This window comes from Cryptotermes secundus, unplaced genomic scaffold (assembly GCF_002891405.2).
Source record: "Cryptotermes secundus unplaced genomic scaffold, Csec_1.0 scaffold644, whole genome shotgun sequence".
In the NCBI taxonomy this organism is placed as follows: Eukaryota; Metazoa; Arthropoda; class Insecta; order Blattodea; family Kalotermitidae; genus Cryptotermes; species Cryptotermes secundus.
The window spans coordinates 604,954-624,462 of NW_019742971.1; the positions used below are offsets into that span (position 1 = coordinate 604,954).

The following is a 19,509-nucleotide window of genomic DNA, read 5'->3' on the forward strand; positions in this document are numbered from 1 at the left end:
ATAGAGACCTTTACAGTTCAAACTATGAGACCCACAATCTTAATACTAGACATACCACAAATTTGCACCTTCCCACATCACGCCTAACAATCTTTCAGAAAGGACCATATTACTTTGGTATTAAGGCTTATAACCACCTGCCATCCAGAATCAAGAGTATGAGTAATGATGTGAAACTATTTAAACTGAGGCTAAAAAGATTTTTTCTTTCAAATTCTTTTTATTCCTTAGAGGAATATTTTAACCATGTATGTAATTAAAATTGGTAATTGTACCCCTGATATGTTAATTTTATATCATTACCTAAGTATTTTCTATCAAGTATTTTCTATCAATTATTGTTTTATAATTTTGATCATTTTATGCATTGTACATTAATATAAATCTTTTAACTGTCTTAATGACAAAAGTATGTAAGTTTTTGTATTTTCCGTATTTTAATCTATTAGCTTGTGACAAAATCCATATCCACTGGTCAGCTGTACCATAAGGATCAACGGATTGTATAAATGTAAATAAATAAAATAAAAAAAAATAAAATAGAAGTAGTCCATTATTAAAAATGGGTACAATAGTAGCAGTTATAACACACAACCGTGTCAATAAATAACACTCTGTAATCAAGGACACTATTTGTATCCTTGATTACATAGTGTAATGTTTGTAGGTGGTTACGAACATTTCATAATATAATACCTCCATCTTGAGACCTACCCTGAAAATGAAAGCAGCAGGTTCATCTGAGATATTAGTAACCACCCATGATACTACAGGGTGTAATAAAAAATTAAATGTTATTAATATTTGTAATAAGTAATTTAGAAGTATTAGCATATACAACAGAAGCAGAAATGCTTGTTCATCACTTGATAAGTTCCTTTCCTCATTAGTAATATAATAGATATTAGCTAAAGCTTTAATACCAAGCAGCATGCAAATTGAGACATTAAACTTAGCTCATGTAATTAGAAAAGAGATTGGAAATGGCACTTTGAATCTTTAAATAATGTTTGTGCATCACTTCAGCAGCCATTACTATTGTGTATGCTAGCTACAGCATATCTCTGGCTCTTCTCTGTTCAGCCTGTGATAGGGAACAGAACTCCAATAGGAATATCACACTTGTATATATGTTAGAGAATTCAAACTAAATGTTTATGGTTTCATTTTATTTTTGCATATTCCTATAATATAATTTAATTTTCCAGGTTATAGGAATGATACATTAGTGACAGCTAGCCATGCCATTTTCAGTCACAAGTCACAGCCTGAAAACAAGTACCCAGTGGCTGTGGTTGGGTTTCAGTTTCGACACATGTCACTACATGCACTCTTCAAGAACATCACCAGTACTGTAAGTCACATTTCAGAATTGTTTCATAATGTTTTGAAGCTTGGTGAAAATTTGAAAGCTGTTACATATGTCTAGTTTCTGGTTTCTTTATTTATTTAACAATGCTTCTTCAGCTATGTACATTATTGAATATTTATGGAAGAATGTCAAAGCTTCATGTCCTGCATACAGTAAATAGTTTTCCCCTTGTTAGTGTGAAAACTGCCGTTCGACTTGCGACTCAGATGAGCTGGAGTGTTATGTGCTAGACAACAATGGCTACATTATTGTGTCAGAGTCACTCAAGGACACAGGAAAGTTCTTTGGAGAAGTTCAAGGTAATATCATGGAAATGATGGTTCAAGAGGACCTGTACAAGAGAATACGAGTGTTTGACTATCAGGCTGTTTGCTTCAGAGAGGATGGCATAAAGAATAAAGCACCATTCCTACTTACAGTGAGTTAAAACCTTTGTAATTTCCTGGTGTTTATGCTTCTGTAAGTTAAACTTTATTATAGAGTCCTTGGGTCATTGAAGTGTACTGAAATATTGTGCATAACTGACGTCAGAGTATCTTGTTGCCTATGATGGAAGAATTAAAATACTGAATGGAGGGTTTTACGATTCTTAGAAGACTTTTTCCATTCTGTTCATTAATGGAAATAATTAAATGGAGGTGAGTTTCAGTATTGTTCCTGGCTAGAACTTTCTTGACCAACCAAGTAGTTATAAGCTGCCAAAATGCTAAAGTTTCGACTTTGTTATTTAATAAATTACTAAATATTAATAGTTATTATGTGTTGCTGCATTATCAGTATGGTGAAAATGAGGCAATAGTGTAGGATGGTTGTTTATGATATACATATTTATTGTTACTGTGTTGTTCTTTTGTGTGTTTCAGCCACTGAACCATCTGAAGTGGATGCTGGAGTGGTTTGTTGGTAATATAGTATGGCTGCTTCTGGAGGGTAACTTGAAGTGCCTGGGGCACCTCAGTTGGGCATTTTCTTCCGAAGATGGTAAGTGCCGGAGCTAAGAGTCATCCATCCTTCTAGCCAATGAGTTATAGGGGAAATTTCCATGGGGTTAAAGCGTCCAGGGCATGAAGCTGACCACTTACCACTGTTTAGTGCTGAGGTAAAAAATGATGGAGTTATACCTCCCCTCAGCAGCCTCCGTAGTCTAGAGGTAACGTTCCCACCTCATGACTCGTAGTACGCGGGTTCAAATACCCGGCGGAGGTCGTCGAATTTTTAAGGGCAGAAAAATTCAGGGAACAAGTCCTCCGGGAGGGACTTTGAGCTGTGTGTCCCGTGTCGTAACTTTACGGCACGTAAAAGAACCTCATATCCCCAAAAGGGATCACTGAGCCAAATTCCAGGACGTTTCCCGCCCAACAATAGTCTCTAAGGCCTCTGATAGATGGGGGAAGCATTATAGACACTGCTAAGCAAGTGGCTGAACTCGCTTGCTCAGCGGGACTGATGGTACGCACAATTTATCGGTAGGGTATTGAGGCTGGTAGAATATCATAGAGGGAAGCACAATAGATCAAACTGGTCGCAGTGCATGGGGAAACCCACCCTCTCTAAATAACTAACTAACTAACTAACTATACCTCCCCTCTGCAACATGTCTTCATGGCATGGTGCTTAATTAATTAAATACAGACAATTTTACGTTTTTGCCTTATTTCTTTTTGTTTTAAAATTTTTGACATGATTTATGATCTGTTGTTGTGTTTAGATCTACATCCTTAGAGACTGACATGGAATAAAGAAGTTTTGAGATATGTTACATTCTGTCAATACAGATTATCATGATGGCTCTTATATACCTACTGATACAACGTTTGTGGAGGATTCAGAGGAACAGAATATGAAGCCCACAGAACCTCCATATGAGAAACTACAGATTAACAGGACACGTCCTGAGCCATGTGACATGGAGATGGACTTGTACAAATTGCAGTATGATAACAATCGAGTATTTGGTAAGAAGGCAGAAGAAGGGTGTGCCAGGTACACTTTCAGTCTTTACTTTCATGTTTGTGAATGATCTTTATATTTGCCTTGTACATTGTCTTCTATCTTCAATAACATGTGACCGTATAATTCATAATTTTGCTTGCCATCTCAGTTGCTGTAGTTTTGTAGTGTTCAATCAACATGCTAGGATTACGAATTGTGTGTGGGAGCGATATTGGAGGAAGTGGTCAGAGACTGATTTGATGTTAAGGGATGAATATAATGTGGCGCATTGACCCATTGCTAAGAAGTGACTTGGGCAATGGCTCGGTAAACACGTTCCCATGGCAATCAACATGCATGCAACAATAGAGTTACTGTTGGAAACAGAGTGTTTCTATGTGGTCTGTGTCAAGATGTTATAAGCAAGGGACAAAATCAGTGGTTAGGCAGTTCTGCATGGTAAGCTGTGAAGAGAGGACCTGAGCATGTGAAGCTGAAGAATTTCCACTGTTAGAAGCTGTTGCCAGGGAATGGCTGGTGAAGACACAGCAGGCTGTAAAAGGCTTAATGTGTGCTTTGGTGATTTATAAACTGTGGAGATTCACAGTGGCACTGTCATTGCTTGTAGTTCCAAGTAATGTGTATAAGTGGAAAATAAATCAATTCATCATTCCAAACCCCATCTATAGCCACACATGATAATATGTTGAGGTTGGAGATAACCATGTTTTAGGATGTGACATCGTGTAGTCTTGGTTGATCATTATCATTGTTCTAGTGGAATCTGCTGCTGTTATCTTTGTCATGAAGATATGAGACATCAGTTCTTCTGAATTGTTAATAATGATGTGTAAGCCTATAAAGTGTCACATCCAAGTAGACAGTTGCTGACTTTTTGCTGCGTTTTTAAATATGCAAGGCAAGAACAAAAAGAGAGGTTTTTCACAGACAATTTAAAAAACTTAGTTTTTATCGTGTGTAATTATTTCAAATGAGAGAAAACACTGAAATTAGTACAGGAATGTACTGCTGATTGTGTGGCGTTGGCCATGATAGTCAGGTTCAGATGGATGTCTTGCAACATCCTAAATTTTGAGCTGTCTCTTTCAGCATGACAGACTGTCCTTTACCCATTGTCATGTTTAAAATTTATTGTAGTCTACAATCTTCCTGTAGGGTCTGAGGAAAAGAATAAAAGTAGCTGCAGCTGGATCTAGTCATGAGTTTTACCCACTGAAGACTATCATGGTTGGTCACACTGTCCAAACAGCTACACTATGTCCAAGACATTTTCAGGTTAAATCTTTGTTTATGCTAGTATGTTGTCTTCTCATTAACAGTTGGCAGCCATATGCCTTACTTTATATCTCTTTTTGAACAAAGAGTGTATGTTATTTATGATATAGACCAAAGATGATTACAAAAACACCATAACAACAAGAATTTAATTCCATTTAAATATAGCTGTGAATGCAGGCAGGGTATCATTGAAAAGAGTCTTCAGATTCTAATCAGGTGTCTGCAACATGTGACTTATATTATGCAGTCATTTGTTAGAGAAATTTGGTAGTACAGTGGTTTATTAATTCTGATTTTATTGCAGGCCATTTGTTGTTCAAAAGATAAACTTCAGTAATATGGTTCTAGTGGTAGTGGATACACTGTGCCCATTTCTGGAAGAGAAGAAACTCAGCATAGCGCCGACTGAAGTCAAATACAATCATAGCCTGGCATGTTTCAAGGTACACACAGGTGATCTCCCTCGGAAAAGACCAAAATCTTGCATACGGGAGCACCCTAAGGTAGGTGCCATGACTCCTGACTTAACTCACCCCTCTGTGTCTTTTGTGTATTCTGTATTTTGTGTCTCATATTATAACTCAGAAAAAATCATCTTCATCCTTTAAACTTTGCTTTTGACTTCCCAATAAATATCAACATTTCTGAATAAACATTTATCTTTCATAGCCCATCAACATATATGTGGAAACAGCTATAAGTTGGAGGGTGGATGCTTAATCAATGCAAAATAACAATTTTTAATGTATACTTTAAACGTGTACTAACATAGAATGCTGAAACAGATTTTCACAAAGAGAATCAAATGTAAAATAATGCATTTTGTGTGAAATCTTTGATAAATAACTGAATTTCTACCAGGTTATATAATATCACATCCCAGATGAGAGAACTCTTCAGTCAGTTCTGTGAGAACCTCAAATCCAAAAAGGGGGTGGCCGTTAAAATCAGAAATGAAATTTTTATAGAAGTTAGAATTCAACATTTATCAGTTATAAGAGAAACAATTAACAATGGTTTGGCCATATTAAAAAGAATGGATAAATTTATGAAGAAGGGCATTAGTATCAAAAATGTAAAGGAAGAAAACCTATGGGATTACCCAGAACATGATGGTTCAGCCACATACTGGAAGATCTTAAGAAGAGAGAAAAAGTGGGGAAGGAATTGAAAAGGAAAGATTAAAAAATAAGTATTTCTTTAAAAGAATATTTATGTGGGTCTGGAGACCTTGAATTTATCTCAAAGCTTTTTAAAGAATTCTGGATATATTTGTTTTTTTTGTTTTTTTTTTTGTTTCCCATTTGTCTCCTTAGTCACTGAATATATAAGATATTTCATGTGTCAGTAGCTTGACAAAAAATGATCAATATAATCTAACTGAATTGAATATTTTGTATAGATTATTTATTACAATTGTGATATAAAGTATGGCCCAAACATTAGGAAGACAGATCAGAATTACATGGCTCTTGGAACCACTTTTTCAGTCCACATACAGAAATGAGTCTCATAAATGTCAGATTGTCAACTGTGATTTCAGGAAAAAGAGATTGAACTGTGTGGGCACGGCACACAGGTCGAAGATAGCATCCTGCCAGTTCTGCTTTGTTGGCTGATAACTTTCCTCCTTGGTGGCAAGCACTAGCTGCATCTTGGAGCGGACTTCAAAATAATGACTGTGATATGATTATAGAGGTACTAGTCCTTACTGTGCCATACTGGCCAATTCCAATTTTTAAAAATGTGAAGGACTCATTGCTGAAGGGATTGTACTTTATAGACACATCTCTGAGAACACATCAGCTATTAATCCTTTGAAAAATAGTGGTTACTGTATGTACCATCTGCTTTAATGTTACGGAAACTCTGTATTTTGCCCATGGAATGTATTTATGTATTTCTTTTTATTCTCAGAACAGCGATGATTATCCTGAAGAGCATTAGCTGGTTGGTTTCTGTAATGGAAATACAGTGTATGAGATTTCAGGTCCTCATAGTGTTATCAAGGGTACAGGTCTCTTCTATGTTATGCTTTGTAGTTTGGTAGTGGGTACCAGAGTTACTGAAAATAGAGGGAAAAGATTCCTTCCAGTTCCCTTCTACCAAACTCCATCGCGGCATATCCTAGGAGACTATAATCTTGAGACACAGCTTGTTTTCTGTGAGGTAGAAACAATTTTTACATATTATTTACATTATTTTTTGTCTTTAAAGGGTTAGGCTTTAAGTATATGTTTAGTAACATCTTTATAACATCTGTGGGAGTTTGGCAGGTGAACAGTATAAACTTTGTCATCAGTGCTGCTCTCACAGCCAACATGTGTTTCCTGTATGTCGTACATCTGTTAACCAGGTTACTGTCGGTATAACCTCTTTTAACCAGCTCTATTTTGTAATCTTAGATTTTCTTACCTGGTGTTGATCGAGAGACATCCATTTAATTATAATCAGCATTTCAGTATACATTGCACTTGCCATTAAAGTAAAGACTCATCTTTGTAGCTGCTGACAGCACTGGTCACCAAAATGCAAATACAACTTTATAAGTAAAAGGGCTCAAATCTTCCACTGGTTTGCTGGATTTCTGCAGCAGTGTGCCATAAATGTTTCCTCCTCCTACAAGAATGTCCTTTGGTATTTCTACCAATAGGTTTTTCTCAAATGTTTACATAATATGGGCATTTACTGACATGAAGGTTTCTGTTTTGGAGTTGGTTAAAAGAGGTTCTGCTGTCTGCATAATAATTTTATGTTAAAAATAAACATGGTTGTATTGGTTGTGACATTGGCAGCTGAAGTTGTCTGCTAAATAGAAAGAAACAGATATTTTTGGATTTTTATCTAGAAGTATCCAAAATCAGAGGTTACAAACTTGTCAGAAGGGGGACATTGTATTGTATTGTATTGTATTTTATTTTCATCCGTTTTGCTACATAGTAACATTTGGACACGTTGCCAGTCACGTTGAAAGGCATCCATATTCATATGTTACCATGCCAACAGTGTTGCCTGATGTATATGTGTGAGTGTATGTGTGTGTATATGTATGAGGGTTTTTCAATTGACATAATCTTTCCAGTAGCATTATGGCCTTGGGGTCAACTCAGCCTCTAACAGAAATGAGTACCAGGTCTCTCCCTGGGGGTGAAGTGCGGCCAGCACGCGAGGCTGACGTCTCACAACCCTATGGGTCTTCACAGCCTGTTACAGGGATAGCATTACCTGTATATATAATGTTCAGTTTTTACAGAGGATTCCATTGAGAAAGTTGACTCAAGTGGTAATGCTTCTGACCTGTGTTTGAGGGGTTCCCTATTTAAGTATTTGGCAGAAGAGTGATACTGTAGTTACTGGATAATATTTGATGACAAAGTACCTTGCACTAGGTACTGACCCAATATACCATGGCCCAGTGGGGAACTCACCTTCATATTCAGGAGACTGCAGGTTCAAATCTTAGATCACAGACTGCTTGTCATGACAGGTTTTTCAAGGCTTTCCTCAGCACCTCCAGGTAAATGCTGTGATGGTACCTTGAATTAGGCAACAACCATTTCTTCCTACAGCCTTTCAAATTCATTATTTGTTAATTTTATCATCATTCAATGTAAGTATAGTCTGGGTGGGTGACATCATTGGTAAATAAACCATAAATAAACAAATTTAATTTTTTGCTGGTATCATGTTTTGGTTGACATGTCTATCTCATGCTGCACCTGAGACTAAGAGACTGAGAGCATGTTTAAGTCAAGAATTGGAGTGGGAAATCAGAATTCTCAAAATACTTTTATAAATGGCCCACACATTCAGTGAGACCTATCAGAAGGGAGAAATGTACAGACTATGTTTCAGACTTGGCTGTTCACAACAGAATGTGCAGTAGATTTGGCTGGGTCCATAGTAGATGGGGACATTCCTTTTGGCTGGTTAAAATGATTCCACCATAAACCACTACTGATTTCCAGAGCTACTCATAGCTACCTTGCTACAGGTAGTCTCAGGGGGGAGAAAAAGAATGGAGGGGTGGATGAGGTGGTGATGACCTTGACTGGTCAAAGGAAATGTCCTGAACTTCACTGAGATATTCCAGCAGGGTATGTCTTTACATGTCATGTCTTTCCTGGTCATGTAAACCTACCACTGAAAGGGTTGACAGCTGACAGTCAAAAGTTGAGGTCCATCTTGTTTTTACTTCATGCTTTTAATTATACATAATATAAGTTTAAGATTATCTGAATCTGAAGTAATTTTCTGTGAAATATGAAAAGAGAAAAATTATAATGTTAAAATGATTTTTTTAAGTGTTTCTTTATGAGACAGTAAATTGGTTGTGACCTCTGCTTCTAACAGTATGAAGATGTTGGTTTTTGCAGAGAATTATGGTTAAATGAAGAAACAAAAATGTATTTACCTCTGAATGTCTGTGCCCATGGTGAACCTATTGTTTTAATAGTTACAGAGGGCATAGCAATTGTCTGAAGGTACAAAAAGTTGATGATATTAAAGTTTATCTTGGTAAGTTTCTGAAATAAATTATAGGACTAGTTTGTTATTTCTCAGCTGACATAAAGTTGAACTATAGAAACTGCTGAACACTAAACATTAATCCAATGTATTTATTCTATGCATCCTGTTGTGTATATATGATATTATGATTTTTGTGCTCTCAGAAACGTTTGATCATTGTACAAAAAAAAAAAGATTGAGATCAAGTGAAATTAACGAGTCAATCGGTATATTATATTAATCACACTATATGTTTCGGTCTCTTTTGACCATCATCAGGTATGTATGAATAAAATCAATAAATATACAACGTTTATGCTGAATTATATGATAAGGTGGATCTATTTTTCAGTCATAAAATTAAAAGTTTTGTATATGTTAAGGGTTGAATATATGAAGATATATTTGCAATGATATAATTATTAAAATTTATAAAATGTTGATATATATATATAAACATGTAGCCAAGATGGTGGTCATAGTGTGCTATGTTGTGTTCATTTGCGGGGGGGGACCACGTGGTTGTAAATTTTAGTTTAAATTATGTGTATAGTTCTTATAAAGGAACTTTAATTGGAACTAGTAAGGAGGTTAGTCTAGAAGTAAATGCAGAGGAAGGAAGTATATGTTGCTGTCTTGTCACCATAGTGCAGGGAAAAATCATGACATAAAGATAACTAATAGATCCTTTGAAAATGTGGCACAGTTAAAATTTTGGAAATGACGGTAATAAAAAAATTTGATTCAAGAGGAAATTAAGAGGAGACTGAAATTGGGTAATGGTTGCTACCATTCAGTTCAGAACCTTTTGTCTTCCCATTTGCTGTGCAAAAACATAAAAATTAGAATATACAGAGCTATATTTTACATTATGTTACCTAGACTTGTTCCAATTATTAATTGGAAAATTCTGATATGTGACTCATTTTATATCCAATGGTTTGTGAATATACTTCTCAAACTGTATCCGGATCTGCTTGAATTTTAAATAAATGAACAATGAACAATGAACATGAACATGAACATATAATTTTGCCTGTGGTTCTGTATGGGTGTGAAACTTGGCCTCTGACATTAAGGGAGGAATGTAGACTTGAGGGTGTTTGAGAACAGGGTACTGAGAGGAATATTTGGACTGAAAAGGGTTGACGTGACAGGAAGTTGCAGAAAAACTGAATAATGAGGAGCTTCATATCTTCTCTTTGCAAAATATAATTGGAATGATCAAGGAGGATTAGATGGGCAGGGCATGCAGCACAAATGGAGAAGAGGAAAGTTTGTAGGATATTGGTGGATAATATTAAAATTGATCTTAGAAAACTAGGATGGGGTGGTTTGGATTGGATTGATCTGGCTCAGGAATGTTGGGAAATTCTTGAGTGTATGTAGGACTGGCAGCTTCTCAATAAGGGCTCAGCTCCGTGGTGTCAGTATAGTTGTTCATTGTTTGTTCATACACACCTGATGAGGTCAAAAGAAACCAAAACGTATAGTGTGATTAATATGATAAACTGACTTATTGGTTTCACTTGATCTCAGTCAATTTATTATACAGTAATCAAATGTTTCTGTGTGACTGTACAAAACCTTAATATGAATTCAGTGCTTGATGCTGGAGTCCTGACATGCAGAATGTGAAGTTCTGACAGCAGTCACTGTGGAGAGTACTGTCTTCTGGGATGTGCCACTGCATAGTCCAGTAGAAGTTAACTAATGTTTCAGAGGAATGTAGAAGAGTAAGTTGATGGGCTTTCTGCCAGTATCTTTCTAGTTGTAGGATTTGAAGTTCTCACAGCAGTGGTTATGAAGAGCACTGTCTTCTGGGATATAACACCATGTAGTCTGTGGAAACTCTACAGTCATTTTAGATAAACATGTGGCCTCCAGCTTCAGGGTCGAAGAATAAGCTGAGCAGGAAACCAGTGTGAAAGCAGATGGCAAACAGAGAAGAAGATGAAGGTGATACGTTCCTCCAAAACATCGGTTGATTTTCAACAGAGTACACGGTGTTATATCCCAGAATATAGTACCCTTCATCTTCTGCCCCAATCACTCTGGTAGACAAAGCTTTTGAAACAAACTTTGATACGAAATATCTCCTAGCTGGAACTTCAAATTACTATTCGTTACTATTGTTGTTTGTTAATCTCAATATACCGTTATTAATTGAAATGAAAATTGCATAATGTGCTCCAAAATTAAGATTCCAGTCCTGGCTATTTTTCTCTTTACCGTTTGCTGAATTAGTTTTGGTGTCCTGAAGTTTTATCACGATACTAATTCTCCTTGCTTTTTATATTCATGTAAGTAAGTCACTGATTTCCTTGAACTCTGGATAATAATACAGATCTTCAGCTGTTTGAAATTGCAAGGTGTCATTAATCTTCTAATGAGCACAAATTAAGTATTGTGTATGTAGAAAATGAATTTTTCTGAAAGTTTTTAAAGCACATATGGTCACATCATGAAGAAGATATGACTACTTTTCCAATGTATGCATTCATGTAACGAGTCAGCAGAATTAGACCATTCTGGTATTCAATATATTTCTCTCCAAGATGGAACTTAGGAGACTGCAAAATGTAGGCTATATGGAATTTCATGAACAAAAGAATGAATCAACATTGACCAACGTTTTGGAATACAGAAAATCAGTTGCCATATTGAGTTCCAGGTATACATATTATAAATATTCAATAGTAGTCTGAGATTATAAATTAGAAGCTCAGCAAGATTTGAGATGGTTATTCCTTCATCATGCAACTATTGCTGATGGTAAGAATCTCCCTTCTCTAGTAGTGTAGTTGGTTGAGGTACTGTGCTACAAGCTTGAAGGTTGCAGGTTAAATCCCTGATGAGGTTATTGGACTCTTCAATTGATCTAATCTTACAGCCATACTATGGCCCTGGGTTCAACTCAGCCTCTAACAGAAATGAGTACCAGGAATCTTCCTGGGGGTAAAGGGCGGCCAGCGCGTTAGGCTGGCAACCTCACTGCCGTCTGTGAGCTGACTGTCTAGAACATGTGGGAACCTCGATGTCTCACAATCCTATGGGTCTCCATGGCCTGTTACAGGGGTAACTTTACCTTACATTATCCCCTCTAGCACCTTTAACAGGCCACAACTTGAGTCTCTTCTCTATGACCTGTGAGACTTGAGCTTCTCACTATGGTGACATGGAAGATTTCTGTCTTCTGGGACAGTCTGGTGCCAGTGATTCAGGGCAACATGCTGCCATCATTTCTATGTTAAGTTCCCAAATATGGATATTGAAGGTTCCTCCAAAACATTGGTACTTATCCACCAAACTACACAGCATCACAGAGTACCCTGACATGTTGTTAATGCTCAAAGACTCGTATCTTGGAGGGACGTGACTCGAATCTCAGCCAGACACTTGCTATTCCGAGGGCTTTTCTTTTTAATAATAGTTCTCCCCAGTCTGTCAAGTGAAATCCTATGATAATTCCTCAGTTAAGCCAGGGTTGCCTCCTTCCAAATCTTTTCCAGTTCATCATTTGTCAGTCACCCTACAATTTGAAGCTATACAGTCCAGATGCTGGCACCATCACAGAAGACTGTAGTCATTGTTTATTGTAGTTCATTCTTAGAACCTGATTTATTTTCTTTAAATGTTATAGTTTTTTGTGGTTTTAAAGACCTGTGACAGTGTATTATGTATTTTCTTGGAGCACCGTTCTCTTTCTGGATCATAGGCTAACTGGCTCTGTCTCAATGTCTGGTAGAATTAAAGTTTTCTCTTCTTGGATTTGAGGTTCTCACAGTTGTGACTACAGACAGCATCATCTGCACTGTAACACCGTGTAGTTCAATAGAAGCCCACTGATATATCAGAGGTATGCATTGCCCCTGGCTTTTTTTTTTTTGCTAGTGGGGTGGGACTAAGTCCCTTGTACTGCAGCCACTTCTGGCCTATTGTACCAGCCCCAGATGATAGGTGAGGGTGATTGTGGAGCAATTGGTGGAATGAAGATTGGCAGGGGAAACCGTAGTACTCAGAGAAAACCTGCCCCAACTCCGCTTTGTCCACCACAAATCCCACTTGACCGGACCCAGGCTGCCGCAGTGGGAAGCCAGCGACTAACCGTTTGAGCTATGGCATGGCCCTTTGCCCCTGGCTTGCTCTTTGACATTGAAGATGGAGGCTGTACACTCCTCTGAAACATTACTGGACTTCTGGCAGATTACATAGCAATACATCCCACAGGATCTTACTCTTTAAAGTTTTACAAGTGTCTAAGCACCATACCATTGAGATACTGAGATCAAGTCCATGAATTTGAGGCCTCACATTTAGATGGGGGTGACCAGCTGATCTACCAACGGGAAAGAGTTGATGGCACCCATTTGCTATGATATTGGCTGTGCTCTAGAGTTGATCTAGATGTGGTATCAAAGGGACAAACCCCTGCTCCTGAAGGATCAAACCATTGTCATCCAGATGATGGCTAGTTACAGTACTGGCTAGATGTAATGGGTCCCATAGAGTGGAGAACCCTTTCCCTGTAGCTAAAGACAGACAGAACTAGCCTCTGGAATGCCATTAATCCATTAGGTTCAGTTCTGGAAAATATCTAATTACTTAAATAAGTGATTGCTTCAAATGTATTAATGTTTATAAACATACACAAACTGTATTTTGTTGTTTCATATATAAAATCAATTTTACAGATAACTAAAATTTGTCTGATTGTGAAATGTAAGAAACATTTTGCCTGTTACATTACTCATCAATTTTATGAAGGAAAAAAAGTTGTAAATATCTTGTTTTAATTAACATGTATTCAGACACATATGTGCCTTTCTGTAATGTATTAATGGATGCTTTTCTGTAACACCTGTTCATTAAAAATATAGATTTGTCTTAAAAACTCATTTAAATGGAAGTTAGTGTACAGTAATGAAAGAATCTCCTTTTATCACATTCATATTCAGATGTTGCCAATATTACGGTTTAGGGAACCTCTATAACAGGGATAGCGGTAGTGTAGTGGTTGAGGGGCTATGCTACAAGATGGAAGGTCGCAGGTTCAAGTCCCGATGAGGTCATTGGATTTTTTCAGTTGACCTAATCCTTTCAGCCACACTAGGCCCTGGGGTTTACTCAGCCTCTAACAGAAATGAGTACCAGGAATTAATTAAATAATTTTCCTGGGGAGTAAAGCGCAGCTGGTGCGTAAGGCTGACAACCTTACCGCCATCTTTGAGCCGATTGTCTAGATAATGTGGGACCCTCAACGTCTCACAACCCTATGGGCTTTCACAGCCTGTTACGGGGATAGCTTTACTTTTTTACTTTATGGAACCTCTATAACACTTTTCTACAGGGCATTACTCTCATCGGAAAGTCCTTTTAGGTTGCTAGCTTCAGCTTTTGAACAGCCCAGTACAATCATAAGAGAACAAATTATTCTGACCAGCAGAAGTATAACATTGTACTCCTCACTTGTTTACATCATAGCCAATGGAAATGTTAACATCATGACCCATTTATGTTGCCTACACCTGTCCTCAGCCTTTAGTGATGTACTACTATCATTACTGCTACAATTGGGAGCTAGCGTAATGCCTAGGCTGTGGGCTGGATTACCAAGGAATTAGTCTTCTATACTCAGCAGGGGTACTTTTTCTCTGGGAGTTGGCACCTGGGATGTGAAGCTTACCGTTCACCTCCGTCTAATGCCATCTCCCCATATGCTTTCATGGCATGGCACTTCATTGTGCTGAAGGATAGCTTTACCTTTTATCTTTACTGTAGCCAGAAGTATCACAATTACACCAAACACGTTGGTCTAGTGGTAATGTTCTAGATTTGTATTTGGGAGGTGTTTGTTTCAAATCTTGGCTGGGACACCTGTTAGCCTGTTTTTCATTGCTTTTGCAGTCCTCCATGTAAATTTTGGGATAGTACATCAGTCAGGCCATGGCCCTTCCTTCAATACCCTTTCCAATTCATTCCTTGTCTGTCATCCTACCAATTGATACTGTGATGCTGAAAGCATTGTAAAATAAACCACCAAAGAAGAAGAAGAAGAAGAAGAAGAAGGAGGAGGGGGAGAAGAAGGAGAAATCACTACTATTCTCCCTGACACTAATGTCTAGGGCCTTTTTCAACCACAGCATCCAGAGCCTAGATTTCTCCAACACTTAATCTCCAGAGTTCTGGTCTCCCAGACACCTCTCTACACTTCAGGCTTTTTAAAGGTACACTTTTTAAGTTTTGCTTTCATCTGTCCTAAACAAACATCTTTGTGTTGTAATTAAATGCCAGAATTCATCTAGTATATATACAAAATTATACTTTTTCTTACATAGCAGAAAACACCAATAGATATTATGAGATTCCACGAGTCCTGCCAGAATGTACACGAAGGCTCTTAAAATCATTTGCAAGTATAGTGTCATAGTGTTCAGATATGATTTGAATCGTTCATGATCTCTTCTTCAATTACATGAGTATGTTTCAATTTAATAATTTCAGTGTTACATTTTCTTTAAAGTTTTGAGTACTGTACACTAATACTGACAAGGAACACATCCATATCCCAGGTGAAGGATTGGTATTTCATCATGTATTCTCTGCCATTAAGTTCTCAGCAGACAGCTATACATTAGTGACAAAATAGGGTGAATAAGGTCATTATAAAGTAACAGTAAGATTCTGGTAAAAACTTTTATTCTTAATATCTACTGCATTTCATTCTAAACGTTTATGAAGCAACAATACCCAGTCAATATGAACATGTATTTACATATTTTTATATTTCAAAACTCAGAAAAACTGCAAATAATATTTACATTCAACTCGTATCTACAAATGTACATTAATAATTTGTACACACACACACTCTGGAACAATTACATGCATTTGTTTTCAACTACTAATGATGACTGTTCTTAATGCTTACCACATGTCATGTTCTTGTGTAATTATCTTTTAGTTGTGTCTTTCTTAACAGAATACCTATACTTAATTTTCCTTCATTCATTCTTGAATGACACATCTTCATCTTCAATTATATAATCTTCTTCATCATCATTAATACTCTCCAAATAATCTGACGTTATTGTGCAATCTTCTGAAACACCACTCCTGTGCAGATCCATCTCTGGGCTGTATTTCTTACTATTGCTGTAAAGGCCTTTCTTCTGCAATAACTGTCTCTTCATCAAGAACTTTTTGAATTCTTCCTTCTTCAGATTAAAAGTGATGTCATGATTAGCATCCTCAGGATTTTGCCATGCTGGTTCACTGTTTGTGGAGCTGGTTAATGGAACTCCAAGTTGATGTCTATGGGGTGCCTGGGATTTCTTCACTGCCATCTTGATCTGTAGAAAGGACCATAATTATCCCAACACACAGCCAAGAATAAGTACAGTGATAAATTTTCTGGCCATTATCAATCATCCTAATTTTTATTTGAAATGACTTTTGTAGACATAGCCCAGTCTCTGAAACACCGTTTGAAATAAAAATTAGAATAATGGATAATGTAGAGAAAATTGATCATTCTATTAATATATCATCACAAACTTAACGAATTATAAAATTGGTAGCATATCTTAACTGGCTCTAATGGTATATCATCTTTGGCAGTATAGAATTATTCAGCTGGTCAATAAATTCCTTATGACATCTTCTGGGATGTGATTTTGTGTTTGGTGTGATGGTACTTTGGTTGATAGGTACCAGTGTTGAAGAAACCTGTTGCCTCCATCTTCATGACTGTGAATATGCAGAATCCCTCATAAATAATACAACCAAATACAACGCGATAACAGAGTTAAGTGTTTGCACAACCACTATTCTGTTTCCTAGCAGACACAGCATAATTGTCTCTGCCACCCAAATCAGAAGAGATTTTGGGTCCACTCAGCCTGCTCTCTTAGGGCTACAGGGAATCTTCTCCATGAGTCAGGACTAGTGCTAATATTTAAAATGCACAGAGCTGTACCTGCATATGCATATTCATCTGTGGCACTCCTACATTTTTCCATGATTATAAACTGGCATATAAGGCTAATTAAAATTTTCACTTAGTGGGGGGTGGAGTCCAACTGGGTCCACTCAGCACGGCGGCCACTGATTGGCCTACTGTAGCCTGCCACGGGTGATTATGATGGAAAATTGGCAGGAGAAACCGAAGTACCCGGAGAAAACCCGCCCCAGGGCCACTTTGTCCACCACCAATCCCACTTGACCCGACCCGGGATCGAACCAAGGCCGCCACAGTAGGAAGCCAGCAACTAACCGCTTCAGCTATGGCACGGCCTCACATATAAGGCTAAGTTACACTTCTGCATAAATACCACACCTGAAAGCATACAGAGGGCTTCAAAGTTAAGGTTTAACACACTGAGGATTTTGGCACTAGATGGAGAGTGAACGTCATGCTCTGGCTGCTTTGCCCTGGGGGAAGGTGCACACAGCAACCATGAGATATGAGGTTGGATGGGTCCTATAGCGGATCTGAATGTTGTGAAGAAAAAATCCGTTTCTGCCATGAATCAAATTTTGGTCAGCCAGACATTTTACTGGATTGACAGTCTCAGCTCTTGTGTGCAGTAAGTCTATATATTATTGTAAATGACACCTGAAATTCGGAGTCCACATTGCAGCAAATGTGCATTATATACCTTATTCATTATCTCTTCATGTTTTAGACCCAAAACATCCATCCTCATGGGTGGAAGTGGTGGTTCAGGAATCTTCTCTTCCAGTTCCTCAATATGGGACTGAAATATCAAGCATTACAAGCTGGAAAATAGACTCTTGCCACACATCAGAGAGGTACACTTCCACAACATTATCCTGAAGCCAATTTATGACTCTCTGTGGAAAAACAACTCAATGAGTTAACCATGTTATAATAAACAAATGGCACAACTGTAGTTCACAAAGTTGTAGGCCTGTAGGGAAAGGAACGCAGTGAATTCCGGCTTACAAGCTAACATTTTTTCACAGACCTCTCTTTGGAATTTGGGACCCCAATTGTTTATTTAATGATGCAGGGGTTATTTCACTGAACAGAACTATTACAAATTAATTCAAAAGGGTATTATGGGAAGCACCTGTGACACAGTTGAATATATTATTCAAGCATTTGCCTCAAAGGACTGACAACTAACATAAAGTAGTAAAAGTATACAAATGTACATTAAATGGACACTTTGCAGAAGGAATTACTTTTTCTCTTATGCAAACTGGTCTTTAATACTGCCTGATCTATATGAAAATTAACATCATTTGACAACTGTAAAATTATAAACTACCAAAAAAGGTAAAGTTGTCCCTGTGCTTAACTAATTAAGCACTACGTCATGAAGGTGTATGGGGGAGTGGATGTATAGATCCACATTTTCTTGACCTTGGCACTAGCTGGAGGTGAGCAGTCAGGTTCACACCCTGGCCACTTTACCCCGGGGAAAGAGCCCCCAGTACCCATTGGATAGGAGGCTGGTGGGCCCCAGAGCCGGTCTGGATGATGTGAAGAGAAAATTCTTGACCCTACTGGGACTCAAACTCCTGCCTCTTGGTCAACCCGCAGTTAGTCGCTGTACCGACTGTGCTATCCCGGCTCCTTCTCCATTACCAAACTTAATCAAAACTGTTTTCACATTGTTGAGCTGTTTCATACACACAGATAGACGGAACAACTTCAATAGGCACTCCACATGAGTGCAGAAGTGAATCATAAGACAAATTGTGCCAGCCGATACTGTAGTCTGTAACTTCCCAAACACAAATCCTGTCTCACTTGTGCTATCCCTCTATTATGTACGAGTATACACCATGAAGCTATCATTAAGGAAACATGAAATGAAAAGCAAAGAAGGTAAGACATTGCTTTTAATATAATGATCCACAGAAACTCAGATTTAGAACAGACATAGCATTTATGATACACTGAACAGGGCAGCAGAAATGTTGTAATGCAGATTAACTACTGTACCTTTATTTCAGGTGACAGCAGAGTCTGCAACGTGAACTCAGATTTGAACTGATGGCCTACATTTAGAGGAATATAACCTTCTCCAAAGTCAGCAGTTTCAAGAATTCTATCCACCTCTGCAATCTTTGCATACTGTTTGTCTGAAACAGACAGAAGTCTATTAGATTTTTGTATGTGGGTTTAGAGGCATGTCTATATATACAGGTGTGTGTGTGACTAAAAATCCATACCTGAACAAGGGCAAAACTGATACATGCCACACTCTTAAAAGGGCCTGAGGGTAAAATCCAAAGTCAAATTGCATGAATACAGAGCACTGCGTTGTCGAAATACATGCCAAATTACATATAGGGGCCTGTTACTGAGATGGTAAACAGACGTTGGCATTGATACTTGTGTAGACTTTGGGGGGGGGGGGGCG

General features: G+C 37.7%; 2 protein-coding genes across 5 annotated transcripts in view; one reads left to right on the plus strand and one right to left on the minus strand.

Moving 5' to 3' along the window:
- LOC111873619 (voltage-dependent calcium channel subunit alpha-2/delta-3) overlaps nt 1-9,767 on the plus strand; it is a 67,124-nt gene extending 57,357 nt beyond the window's left edge. For all 3 annotated transcript variants that reach the window (XM_033755132.1, XM_033755133.1, XM_023868489.2), the window contains 6 exons: nt 1,209-1,354; nt 1,548-1,790; nt 2,236-2,353; nt 3,148-3,355; nt 4,908-5,106; nt 6,147-9,767. In XM_033755132.1, the coding sequence (XP_033611023.1) occupies nt 1,209-1,354; nt 1,548-1,790; nt 2,236-2,353; nt 3,148-3,355; nt 4,908-5,106; nt 6,147-6,251 (1,019 nt within the window). In that variant the 3' untranslated portion in view covers nt 6,252-9,767. The remainder of the gene's footprint in view (nt 1-1,208; nt 1,355-1,547; nt 1,791-2,235; nt 2,354-3,147; nt 3,356-4,907; nt 5,107-6,146) is intronic.
- A 6,026-nt stretch (nt 9,768-15,793) lies between these two features.
- LOC111873623 overlaps nt 15,794-19,509 on the minus strand; it is a 6,018-nt gene continuing 2,302 nt past the window's right edge. For both annotated transcript variants that reach the window (XM_023868500.2, XM_023868501.1), the window contains 3 exons: nt 19,089-19,228; nt 17,773-17,871; nt 15,794-16,464 (listed from right to left, as the gene is read on the minus strand). In XM_023868500.2, the coding sequence (XP_023724268.1) occupies nt 16,117-16,464; nt 17,773-17,871; nt 19,089-19,228 (587 nt within the window). In that variant the 3' untranslated portion in view covers nt 15,794-16,116. The remainder of the gene's footprint in view (nt 16,465-17,772; nt 17,872-19,088; nt 19,229-19,509) is intronic.